Consider the following 14096-nt stretch of genomic DNA (forward strand, 5'->3'; position numbering starts at 1 on the left):
GGAGGAGACAGCCACGTACATTGCCGTTCCAAAGCGCTGGAGACGCTGTAGTACATATGCCAGGCCTGTAGATGGTGCTGTTCTCACAGAATCAGCCCATGCAAAGACATTGTTAAAGTGAGCGAAATGAGGAGTGGCTAAAATGCATGATCGGTATTTTGAAAAATAAAAAGTATAAATATGCCTTATATAGGTATGGTCCTACACTATATTATTCAAATATAGCATGATAGGTCCACTTTAATTCACAGGAAAATACCACCTAATATACAGTTCTTGTCTAATAGTCCAGCAGGAAGGGCCCTCAGATTGTGAGATACCCCTACCCGAGGTAGAACAAATGACAACACAATTTTTTTTATCTTTAGGGTCTCCCATTAATGAAATTGATTGTTGTCAAATTTTATTTTGGGGGAAAAAATGTTTTTTTGGTTGTTTTTTAGAACTACCCCAATCCCTGAAAAAGAGCCCAATTAGACCAGGCCGAATATGGGAAAGGTGACAAAAAAGCCCATAACTTGAGATTGATCACTCTTTTCCTCTTCAGTTTGCTGAGGTATGAACCAGGTGTCTGTCCTACATCACCAAATAGTCAGACAATTATTTAACTAAGAAAATACTGAATTATATTCCGGTAAACTTAGCTTTAGTTTAGACGGAAATTGTACTTTTTGGTGATAGGAACATAGGACTCAATCACTTTTCTCTCATTTATCAAAAAAACAGAAATCCCTAAAAAATATACCATTACTGAATTTTCTAGGGTGCTATTGAACACTAACCAGTAGTTGTATGGAAATATCTGGTACAGTTCTATTGCAAATGAGATTTCTTTAGACATAGGCCTACTCTTTTCTGATACAGTCACATTCCGAATGGGGGATAAGTGTCACAATAGCTTATAAGTTAAGAATGCTCACTCTGATGGTCATTGTATTTGGAGAGGGAAATTCTAGGTGGCTGAACTACATCACCACATAGTCAGAATAAGAGTAACCCAATACAATCAAGTGTACTAGTTCTAAATTGCAAGCCTCTAAAACATAGGTATAAATAGTACAGGTTTTATTGAAACTGGAACCTTAATTCAAAGTACAGTATACAAATCATCAAATAATTCTGTGAGAGGTCAAGTATATAGATACTAGAATATGATGTTAAATGTCAGGTTCCTCAGAAACGTTAGGGGACACATGTTGACATTCAGCAGGTGCAGAACTCCGTACAGGGAAGGCCAACAGAGAGGCACTGGCACTTTCCACTCTCTCCACACTTTGCATCTTTGCAATACAAGTGAGTAATATCTCTCACTTCTGTAGGTGCTGGGGGTTTTGTAAATAGCACTGGTTGAATGGCCCCATCTCTGACAATCCACCCCTTGCCAACAGGACTCCATAACAAGGGTTTGGGTTCGGGCTGTGACACCATATCACTGTCTGACACATTGCTCTTTACATGTTGTTGAAAAGCATTCTCTATTGGCAGCAGATTTTCCGAGGCTGCATCTGTTGTTGATGCAATTATGAACCTCAGTTCATCCAAGTGTGTGCACATCAGTCCAATTTCCTTTTTTCCATACAGTATAGCAGAAGCGCAAATTCTCTTGCAACTGGCAAAGACTCTTCCAAGCTGGCAGAGAGTCCAAAATGGGCCAGATCTTTGAGCTCGCTGAGATGGGTCCTTCAGTTTGGTGAATGCTGTTGTCTTTCCTATTCTGTACAAACTACTTGTTGTGCCACAGCCAGTGACTGCATGACATGCTGGTAGACAGTTAGACATGTGGTTTCCGCCCAGCTTCAGGACCATCTCCAACTAAACGGCCTCTTTGAGAAATTCAAGTCCGGTTTCCGTTCCGCCCACAGCACTAAAACAGCTCTGTTCAGGGTCACAAACAACCTGCTGATGGTGGCTGACACTGTTTCCCCATCTCTCCTCATCCTCCTGGATCTGACTGCAGCATTCGACACTGTCGGCCATAACATCCTCCTTCAGCGCCTCTAATACACCATTGGACTCTTTGACTCCGCCCTGAGCTAGTTCCAGTCCTACCTGTCTGGAAGAACAGAGTTCGTCTCCTTGGGAGGTGCGAGGTCCCAGACACACCCTGTCACCTGTGATGTCCCTCAAGGGTCGGTCCTCGGGCCCACTCTGTTCACCCTGTACACTCGTGTCATCAGCCAGCATGGAATATCATTCCATTGCTACGCTGATGACACGCAGCTATATATAAAGACAGACCCTATCCCACATGCATCCTCAATGTCACCATCATCATCACCGTTCCCATCAACATCCTTTAACACCTGCATTGAGGAGATAAAGGCTTGGATGCAACAAAACTTCCTTCAGCTAAATAGCTCCAAAACAGAAGCTATTTTAGTTGGCACACCAAACCAGGTCCAGTCATCCCCCATAACCCACATCACCTTTTCTGGCCAAAACATACCCCTCTCCACAGCAGTTACCAACCTGGATGTAAGATTTGACCGACATCTGACCTTTGACACCCACATCAAACACCTGTGCAAAACCTCCTACTACCACCTCAGGAACATTGCAAAAGTCCTGTCAGATGCTGAACAACAGGTCCATGTCTTTGTTTCTTCAAGGCTTGACTATTGTAACTCTCTCCTCATCGGGACTCCTAGCGGGAGTTTTCAGAAGCTCCAATACGTACAGAACAGTGCCGCTAGGATCCTGATGAGGGTGAGAAAGTACAACCACATCACCCCTGTTCTTCATTCCTTCCACTGGCTTCCTGTCTCATTCAGGATTGAATACAAGATCAGTGCATCCACGGGAATGCTCCTTCATACCTGAAATAACTACTCACATCACAAACCTCCACACGCAACCTCCGTTCCACAACAAACCATCTGCTTCGCCCCCCAGGACCAAACTCCGCACAATGGGGGATCGGGCTTTCTGTGCAGCTGCTCCTCACCTGTGGAATTCCCTCCCAGACCACCTGAGGACTCCACAGACCACTGAAGCCCTTAAGAAAGGCCTAAAAACCTTTCTTTAAAAAAAGCCTTTGATTAGACTTTTGTTTATTTTTGTTTGTTTCTTACGCCTCTTGTGGCACTTTGGGATTGCTTTTGGCAATGAAAGGTGCTTTACAAATGCAATTTATTATTATTATTATTATGTATTTTCCAATTTTGTTGATTGGGACATATATCTCTCTCATTCCATGGCCTGCATGCATGTACAATGGAGATGAACCAAACCTGTTTTTGCTTGCATAATATATGAGCAGTACTTCTACACCTGTGTCATCAGACCTCACGATGATGCGGGAATATTACTCTGCAAGATGTATGGCATGGAGCACCATCCTTGTGTCTGCCTCCTCCTGATCACTGTACAGTGATGTCAAACTGCTTACTCCTGCTGTGCAGATGCTCTTCATCTCCTCCCCTTTGTCAAACCCTGAGTGTAGTCTCTGTGGGGCAGGAGTGGCAATGTAGTTGCTCACAAACATGCAGAGTGCAGTCTTGTTTGGGACATTTGTTTTTTGAAAAAAGAAATGCAATGTTTAGTCGTGGTATTTGACAGGTATGACAGCCCACAGTCAATCAAAGACCTGGAGAGGCTGGCAAAACAAATGTCCCAAACTACAGGAAGTACTTGAGGAGTAGAGGAAACAAGACTGCACTGTGCATGTTTGTGAGCAACTACATTGTCACTGCTGCCCCACAGAGACTACACTCAGGGTTTGACAAAGGGGAGGAGGTGAAGAGCATCTGCACAGCAGGAGTCAGCAGTTTGCGTCACTGTACAGTGATCAGGAGGAGGCAGACACAAGAATGGTGCTCCATGCCATACATCTTGCAGAGTCATATTCCCACATCATTGTGAGGTCTGATGACACAGGTGTGGAAGTACTGCTCATATATTATGCAAGCAAATACATGTGTGGTTCATCTCTAGTGTACATGCATGCAGGCCATGGAATGAGAGAGAGATATGTCCCCATCAACACCATATGTGAGAAAATTGGAAAAGACATTTCTAACTGTCTACCAGCATGTCGTGCACTCACTGGCTGTGGCACAACAAGTAGTAGAGAATAGGAAAGACAATCAGCATCAGCAGGTCGTTTGTGACCCTGACCAGAGCTGTTTCAGTGTTGTGGGCGGAACGGAAACCGGACTGGAATTTCTCAAAGAGGCCGTTTAGTTGGAGATGGTCCTGAATCTGGCCGGAAACCACATGTCTAACTGTCTACCAGCATGTCATGCACTCACTGGCTGTGGCACAACAAGTAGTTTGTACAGAATAGGAAAGACAACAGCATTCACCAAACTCAAGACCCATCTCAGCGAGCTCAAAGATCTGGCCCATTTTGGACTCTCTGCCAGCTTGGAAGAGTCTTTGCCAGTCGCAAGAGAATTTGCGCTTCTGCTATATATGGAAAAAAGAAAAAGGAAATTGGACTGATGTGCACACACTTGGATGAACTGAGGTTCATAATTGCATCAACAACAGATGCAGCCTTGGAGAATCTGCCGCCAACAGAGGATGCATTTCAACAACATGTAAAGAGCAATGTTTCAGACAGCGATATGGTGTCACAGCCCGAACCCAAGCCCTTGTTATGGAGTCCTGTTTGCAGGGGGTTGATTGTCAGAGATGGGGCCATTCAACCAGTGCTATTTACAAAACCCCCAGCACCTACAGAAGAGAGAGCCATTACTCACTTGTATTGCAAAGATGCAAAGTGTGGAGAGAGTGGAAAGGGCCAGTGCCTCTCTGTTGGCCTTCCCTGTACGGGGTTCTGCACCTGCTGTGCAGAATGTCAACATGTGTCCCCTAACGTTTCTGAGGAACCTGACATTTAACATTATATTCTAGTATCTATATACTTGACCTCTCACCGAATTATTTGATGATTTATATACTGTACTTTGAATTGAGGTTCCAGTTTCAATACAACCTGTACTATTTACACCTATGTTTTAGAGGCTTGCAATTTAGAACTAATACACTTGATTGTATTGGGTTACTGTTATTCTGACTATTTGGTGATGTAGTTCAGCCACCTAGAATTTCCCTCTCCAAATATGATGATCATCAGAGTGAGCATTCTTAATTTATAGGCTATTATCCCCATTCTGAGTTTGACTGTATCAGAAAAGAGTAGGCCTATGTCTAAAGAAATCTCATTTGCAATAGAACTGTACCAGATATTTCCATACAACTACTGGTTAGTGTTCAATAGCACCCTAGACAATTCAGTAATGGTATATTTTTTAGGGATTTCTGTTTTTCTGATAAATGAGAGAAAAGTGATTGAGTCCTATGTTCCTATCACCAAAAAGTACAATTTCCGTCTAAACTAAAGCTAAGTTTACAGGACTATAATTCAGTATTTCTTTAGTTAAATAATTGTCTGACTATTTGGTGATGTAGGACAGCCACCTGGTTCATACCTCAGCAAATCTGAAGAGGAAAATAGTTGTCATTCTCAAGTTATGGGCTTTTTTGTCACCTTTCCCACATTCGGCCTGGTCTAATTTGGCTCTTTTTCAGGGATTGGGGTACTTCTAAAGAACAACCAAAAAAACATTTTTTCCCCCAAAATAAAATTTGACAACAATCAATCTCATTAATGGGAGACCCTAAAGATAAGAAAAATCATTGTTGTCATTTGTTCTACCTCGGGTAGGGGTATCTCGAAAACTAAAGCCTTTTTTGAGGACTTGCTGCTGGACTATAAAGACCCACAGGTTTTCAAGATATGTAGAAATATACACATAACTGGCAAACAATAAGGTATGTGTACATAAGGTTAACATTTGCACAAATTCAAAATCTATAGCCTTCACATTTTTAATAAGTATGAGTACTGCTAGTTTATTGAATGTAACAATTCACTTAAGTTCAGTAGTTTGTGTAGTGTTTGATAACCAGTACATGACAAATATGTGCCTTGTGCAATATAAAAGTCAGACAGTCAGAGATTAAACGCAGTGAGTTTTTCACTTGTATGGTATTCCTCTCATGACAAGCAAGAAAATAAAATACCCTGGCCAGTTTCATGATGATTCAAATGATGAAACGTAAACTATATTTTATGGCTAATATGTTACTTAGAAAGGTTAGCATGCGTTTTATCAATGTAAATTGTTATTTACAGCTTTAGCCACACCTTACAGCTACAGAAAAAAATATTATGTAAGGCTCATAGCTGCTAACAATGATTCAATGAGGTAGTTTCTTCAGGTTCCCAAACAGTTGAGTTACTTCAACGGTCAGTTTGTGATGTTTCACTTATTGTGTTCTGTTGTACACTTTTATGTCGCATGGATTAGTTTGACAAAAGCATCAATATAGAGCCCTAATCCTGCCCTAAATTAATTGTTTTATTTGTTACTACATTATGAATAGTTGTGGGTTTATCATGTCCACTTTTCCTTTTTTATGGCTATGGACCTTTTGTAAAGTTTGAATTGAAAGTTTAATATTTCCCTCTAACGTACGACGTATAATAAAAGATAAACCTGAAGTACTATGATGTAGGACTAAGTAGTAATAGTCATTTTTTAGCCTCCAGGCCTACTCACAGTACGTGATAGTGTTTCGGTCACCTGTCGTTGACGCCCGAAGACCCGCCCTTCCAGAAAAAAATACCCATGACGTCACCACAGATCATCACGGAAGTGAACTAGACGACGAAACCAAACAGACAGAAACCCACATAAGTTGTTGTGGTGTACGCTTCACTAGCATTTACAGGTGAGTTACTGTCTCTTTATGATCCGTTTAACGTTTTAAACTATCCAAGTGTTTTAACTACTTTGTGTGTCTGATACATTTGTTTTGTTTTTGCTAGCATTGTAGTGAGAGCTAGGTAGCTAACTGAGCACAAACGATAACAGAATAGACTGCTAACAAAGCAATTTCTATTTAACAGTAAATGTAGGCCACACGGATACAGGGTTTCTAAACGTATAAGCAATAGTATGGATTATTCAGTTGATGACAAAAACTAAGAAATTAAATAGATAACATGTTAAAGATTAAAATAGCGTGACATAGGTAACGTGAGCTTCCCTAGCTGTTCGTCGGGCTAAAGCTAACTGACACGAGCTGTCAAACATGTAGGTAGTTTCTGTTTGTTAACCTCCTGTTTTCGTTTGTGTGTTGGGATTGTTTAGAGTAAATCTGCGCAGTCATAATGTTTCGATGATTTAGTCATGCTCACATGATTAAGTGACTCACAGGATCAGAGTTAGGGGGCGAGGTCAGATGGATTCTTTAGGTTGACAATGGATGTATGGTTCCGTGTTTATTTTTTTGCTATTCTCATTGTCTCTCTCCCGCAGATAGTCTATAATCATGCTGGGAGGAGGTTTCAAAGCAGAGAGGCTAAGAGTCAACCTGCGTCTGGTCATTAACCGACTCAAACTCCTGGAGAAGAAGAAAAGTAAGTATTGTGCTGATTCACCTTGATTCTATTATTCCACAGTTGATGTGGAATTAGTGGTATTATTTGTCTATTCATCCATTTATTGACCGTGTACTTTCTCCAATTCACACATTTATAATGAAGCTGAGCTCGCTCAAAAGGCAAGGAAGGAGATAGCAGATTACCTGTCTTCTGGAAAAGATGAGCGGGCACGGATCCGTGTGGAGCACATTATCAGAGAAGACTATCTGGTGGAAGCCATGGAGATCCTGGAGCTTTACTGCGACCTGCTTCTGACTCGCTTTGGCCTCATACAGTCCATGAAGTGAGTTTCTAACCAAAGAAGTGCACTATACTACTTTTATTTAACATACTGACCGCACATTGTCCAGGAAGTGACCTCAATACGATAAAGACAAGCAATGAATCTACAGAAAAATAGTTGCCAACTATTTTGATAATCGAAGTAATTATTTGAATGCAATATAGGCATAGGCTTTTTCAACCTCTCAAAGACGGTGCTCATTGTACTTTTCTCAGTTTGAACTGAATATTTCTGGGTTTTGGAATGACAAAAGAAGGAATTTAAATGGAATCCCTTCGACTTTGGGAAACTGGGATGGACATTTTCACAGTTTATCTGACATTTTTTGAACAAACAATAATTTTGTAAACTGGAGCCCTCAACTATGGAGAGTGTGAGGGTTACACTTAATAAAAAAAATGTTCAGGCTTCGTGTTCTTTTTAACCCGTTATGTTCCTCCAATCAGGGAACTGGACCCAGGCCTACAGGAGGCAGTGTCCACCCTCATCTGGGCAGCGCCTCGTATCCAGGCAGAGGTGTCTGAACTTAGAACTGTAAGTACTGTCTATACAAAACATTGTACTGATGGCAACACTATTTAACAAGTTCTGTTGTATTTTTTTACTGTTATGTCAATTCATGACATTTTTTTATCTCTAAATGATTCTATCAGGTATCCGAGCAGCTCTGTGCAAAATACAGCAAGGAGTACGGAAAACTGTGCAGGACAAACCAGATTGGCACAGTCAACGATAGGGTAGGCACCTTTTCCACTAACTGGCCTGTAGGAGCCAATTAACTATGGGTATAAAGGTAGGAACCTATGTTTGTTGGTGAGAGGTTCCGCCCGAAGGCCCATACAGTTTTTGACCACACACAGAGAACACACTCAGACGACACAAGGAGAACACCTTGCCTGGTATCTTTTTATCATCTGATCAACTATTTGATGTGTTTATAGCTGATGCACAAACTGGGTGTGGAGGCCCCGCCCAAGATCTTGGTGGAGCGCTACCTGATAGAGATCGCCAAGAACTATAATGTGCCGTATGAACCTGACGCCATGGTTCGCGTGAGTGATAAATAATCTATTCTATAATTCACTATGAAAGATGAAGTCATGCATTTTGTTTATTTACCCACTCATCTCCCCCTGTGTCCTGACAGCCTGAGGTGTATCCCGGAGAGGAAGCAGACCTGATTGACGTGGACAATGACAGGAGGGGCGGTAGAGGAGGAGGAGGAGGAGGAGGAGGTGGTGGTGGAGGTGGTGGTGGTGGTGGAGGAGGAGGAGGAGGAGGTTTCACTGTTCCTATGGGTGCCATGCCTATGCCCATGCCCATGCATATGCCCATGCCATCAGCTTTCAACTATCCAACCCCCAAAGGAGGCGTAAGAGATTCATTTAAAAGACCCTGTTGTTTATTATTCTGTTTGTGAATTATACATTTGGGTGTGGAAAACCTGTAGGAGAACGATTGGCATCATGGATAAAATCCTCAATAATCGTCATATCCGCCAACGACGGGTTGCTATTAAATTCAAAAGTCTGAAATATACAATATTGCCTTGATAATTATTATAAATTCAAAATAAGTACTTAAAACAATATAATACAACCACTCATGACAAGATCAACTTTGGGTTCTCATAACTAGCTTTAGAAAGACATTTCACCCGTATCATGAAAACTTTGCCTACCAGCCCACAATACCTACGCTTAATGGAATTATTGGTGCTCAAAGCATTGAAGAAATACCTTTTAGAAACTCCTCTAAACTTGTTTAATTTCCAGGCTACTTAAAGTATTCAAACGATATTATTGAGGACAGGTTTTGGTATTTTCTTGAAAAAGTTTCCAGGCATTAATGATTATTGCAATGATGACGGTGACTGTGTAGCAATGTGATAAAGAAGTAGTTTAGCAGTCGTCACTGTTCATCATTATCCCTTCTATCAGACTTGAACCTCTTGTTTTCCTCCAGGAACCGTTTAATCCCATTGGAACCTACAACAACTTCCAGCACCCTATGGGAGGAGGGCCACCCCCTCAGCTGCCCACCTGCCCCCCCACATACGAGTCTGTAAGTGACAGAACCCCTCCCATCCCTTCCTGTACCCCCAGATGGACAGACGGGCAGGGCAGGGCATCACTCAGGGAAGAGCAGTTCATTCAGCTTACAGTTTTGCCTGTCCTCTACTTGACACTAACTATTTTCTTCTAAGCCCAGGTCCAGCTTCATCTCTAAAGATATAGTTAGCATGGCGTGCTTGTGCTTCCCTTATTACTAACTAACTAACTAACTGATCAGAGAGTGAGACTAAATTGAACAGATGAGTGTTAGGTGCGTTTTAAAGAAAGCTGACCCTAGCTACGTCCCTAAGCCTGTGAGACACAGTGAGGGGGATCATTTCTTAAAAACCCTTTTCCCTTTTTGTTTTACTTTCTTGCTGTTTCCCTTCTTCGTTGTTACACACAATTGATAATTCCTTCTCAACACTAACACCGTCAATATTTACTTTATTTATTACAATATGAAGAGATACTCCCCTTAAACATTTCCCCTGTGTTTCAGATTGATGACCTAAATGACAAACCTTTTCCTTCCCAGGCTGTAGGTGAGTTCTGCAAACAATAGTAGGATAAGACTGGAGATATTCTTTATGTTTGGTATTGTCAACAAATCAAAAATAATCATTCAATCCTAAATGTGTTCATTCCTTCTTTTTTTAAAACATGTTTAAAGATATATAGACTTAATCGCACTAAACTATTTAGCAAATGTTACTTAAATAAGAGTAGATTGTGTATTTGTTGGGAACAATATGCAGAAGCAGATTAACTGCCGTGATGAGTATTTCCTGCCGCAGGATTGTGTATGTATTTATGTACATGAATATAAAAAAAACCCCTAACTATAGATTAAATATTACTGATGTGTTTTTGGTCTCTGGCAGAAAGTCATAGAATTTCAGGCTGTGGCATCACAGGCAACACAAAGTAAATTGAACTCCATGTATTGCTCTCAGGTCCTGGCCCTTCATCTCAGATGTTTGACAACAACTCTCTCCCAGAACTCCCCTCGGTTCCTGACACACTCCCCAGTGCCTCTTTCGGCAAAAACACCACCAGCTCAGATGACATCGACTTTGATGACTTAACGCGGAGATTTGAGGAGCTGAAGAAGAAGACCTAAATGCTATATCACTGGTTTAATCTACACACTGAGCCTGTGCCGCCACCTAAACACATCCCAACATGTTAAAGGTTCATGGCTCCGATATTAAGATTTGGACATCCCCCCCTCCCATGGTAATATAACATAGATATTCAAAATACCTCTATTCTTACCTCATTTTTATAAACATGACCTTGACAGTTAGCAAAAATCGAACGACTCTTGGCAGTACCATTGAGTAGCTTATGTTTTGCTTTCTTTCTGTAGGGCACATATTATATATTAGTTCATGCAATCATATTAGTGTTGACCCCCGTTCACTCCATTTAGAGTCACACCAACTTTTATTGTTTTCAAATTTGCCTGTGTAACATTTTATATAACCAAACTTTTTAAATTGTTGCTTTTCCAAGGGGTCTTTTGGGGTCTGAAGAATATTTTGAAAACATGCCTTGATTCTTCTTTGCACATGCTCTGTTGCTGTGATCTTTGCCACTGTGTCGCACACTCCTGAATCAGACTAGTCAAACCAGCCCGACTTGCCGCCCCAGTTTCATGGGGAGGGGCCAACTACAAAAGCTAGAGCTTGTTTCCGAGGGAAGGCCCTTTGAGTGTTGTGCAGTCAGTCAGTGTAAGCTGTGTAGAAAGCATATTTTGAAACACTCCACTTCTTCCAGGTTTATTTATATCAGAATAAGGACCTATGAGTCTTCCAGTTAAAGCCCAATGTGACGCCTTTCAAATATGTTACAGGTGTGGTGGGGCACAGATGTAAAGTGATAAAACAGTGTATGATAATCCTATCTACACGAACGATTGAACTGTAAAGCAATAGTTTAATTGTAGGGAGTTGCATAATATTTGACATATCTGTAAATCTCCAAATAGTTGTTTTGCTCCTTTGAACGCCTGTCCTACCAAATATCTTCCCCTTTTCTTTTTATTGTTTAGTACTCAAGCCATTTTTGTTTGTGTCCCATACTAGTATGTGTTCCACTGCATTTGCCTTAGTTACCATTTTTCATCAGAGGCCTTGTCAGTCTGAAGGATTATGCATGTGTTATCCATCAGATACATCTTTCCTGTTAGGATCAGATCACACGTTGCTTTATTTGCTCTGCCCATGAACAACTCCCTAACAACTTCAGAATTTGATGAAAACTGCTGTTCTAGCAATAGAGATGTGCGTTGCAGGCTTTTGCTGTACAGAGTGTACACACCCAGCTCTTCTTGCATGGCAAATGAATGGTGGCTTCTAATAAATGATTCAGTGATCTCTGGAAGTGAAGAAGAGCTTTATAAATTAAAGCTTTCCAGCTGGGTGATGGACACAGTTCATGGATAGGTCTAACTTGTGTTGGCGGAGTATAAATATTAACACTAACAGAACTCTGATCTGCTCACTGTCTTTTCTATGTCTGACTGTTCTCTCATGCTAAACATTGAGAAACACAATGGTGTCTGATTGCAGAAATAATTATTTTCCACTGTATACTGAAGTAACAATTGAATAAAAGATGATTTAGAACTGGAAGCTGGTACAATTTGTTTTTACTCTTTATGTTTACAACGTCCTGTTTATATTACTGTGATGTCAAGTAACTACCAGTAGGGGTCCTCGGTGTAAAGGAAAACACTGACCTACAATAAACATTTACTTAATGTAAAGCTTTATGAGCTTTGGATTTTCTTAGTCAGATAATCTGTTTGTCTTCTTTCTGTATCATAATAGTCCCGTCTGGTCAATCCTGCATCATATTAAGACATGTTTACCTGCGTACTAATATATGAAGTTAAACTCAACTGAAATCTTTAAGGGGCACATGTAAGGGCAGCTTGGAAGATGGGAAATAGTGTCAACCATTAGCATTCTGGTCACTAAATTGAAATATTTTGACAATCAGAAATAGCTCCAAAGTTGAAATTGACTGTATCTTTGTTCCTGATGATTAGCGCTCATTGTGTAATACAACATGTGGCAGACAATTGGCTTTTTTAGGATATTATTATGTCTTTACTCAGCACTGAGGGTTTGGTAGTCCACCTCAGACTTTTGGTTTACATTCCAAGGTCTGTTTGTGAAGTGGTGTTGGTGTGAATGAGCTGGAAATGTTTTCACCGAGAAAGGTCAACCACTCTTCAGACTGCTTTGTTGAATATACAAATCAAGTTAGTTTACATGCCATGCACTTAAAATGCTCTCTTTCCCCTCAAATGTATTCAACCTACCAGAAACAAGAGCTAGATGTTATTAGAGGTGTTTAAAATAAATGATTTGAGTTGATCGCCTCACATTATTTTTAGCATACGTCACATCACAATGACACCTATCTGATTTGTGTCCCAGTGACAGACTGAGGTTTATGTTTAACCCAGCCAGGGGAAAGGGGCCAAGGCTTTTCTTTACCTTGTATACTTTTTGTTGTCACTCCAGGCTCCTGAAACACATCATAAACTGACAAACGTATCATAACTATCTCAGAATACAGCAGCATTGATGAGGTCCACTCCTCCTTCTGCTCGGTGATGTTTTGCAGCCAATTACTGTGGCATGAATGTGGTCGGGCTTCTCTGCTGAAACCTGTAAAGAAAAAAGATGGCTCCTGATACAGCAGCAATCCAATCCAATCCAACTTTATCTATAAAGCATTTTAAAACCTTCAGACCAAAGTGATGTACAGAGAAATACAAAAACACACAGTGCAGCTCACTAATAAACAGCAAGTATCTTTTTTCTTTCAAGGTTATTCCACTGAAAGGATGCATTTTGCAAAAGGGATAATCACAGGCTGGTTTTATTGGAGAATGATCTAATCAGTGTTGAGATCATCATTATATAGTTCTAATATGTTGTGTGTGTGCCTATCAGACTTCACAGACTTCCTGTCCAGTGCAGGGGATGGAAGCCCTCAGGCAATTGTCCAGATTGTTAGTGATGGTTATTGAATAGTGATTGTGATCAGACAGCAATCTTTTCTTTAGTTATTTTTTATGTTGGTGTTTTACATGAATTTTGATGCAATTCTAGAGTCTAGAGCAGGGGTGTCAAACTCAATTTCAACTCGGGCCACATTAGCATCATGTACTCAAAGGGCCAGTTTTATATATAAGACTATATAAGAATAAATATATAAATATTTAATATATATAAAATAATGTATTATATAACATTATTTCCTCTGCATTGGATTATTATCG

At 40.6% G+C, this 14096-nt stretch overlaps 1 protein-coding gene across 2 annotated transcripts; it reads left to right on the forward strand.

Annotated features, from left to right (window-relative positions):
- Positions 1–6586: 6586 nt before the first annotated feature.
- Positions 6587–12432, forward strand: ist1 (IST1 factor associated with ESCRT-III). Of its 2 annotated transcripts, none has more exons than XM_079664077.1 (10): positions 6587–6741; positions 7332–7432; positions 7559–7739; positions 8186–8273; positions 8393–8476; positions 8681–8791; positions 8887–9111; positions 9705–9803; positions 10296–10338; positions 10750–12432. In XM_079664077.1, exons 2-10 carry the CDS (start codon positions 7345–7347, stop codon positions 10914–10916), a joined length of 1086 nt encoding a protein of 361 aa, XP_079520203.1. In that variant the 5' UTR covers positions 6587–6741; positions 7332–7344; the 3' UTR covers positions 10917–12432. The 2 variants fall into 2 exon arrangements, with proteins under 2 accessions (XP_079520203.1, XP_079520204.1); XM_079664078.1 differs by having other exon boundaries at positions 6623–6741; positions 7336–7432.
- Positions 12433–14096: the final 1664 nt, after the last annotated feature.

Source organism: Notothenia rossii (assembly GCF_949606895.1).
Source record: "Notothenia rossii genome assembly, chromosome: 2".
Classification (NCBI taxonomy): domain Eukaryota; kingdom Metazoa; phylum Chordata; class Actinopteri; order Perciformes; family Nototheniidae; genus Notothenia; species Notothenia rossii.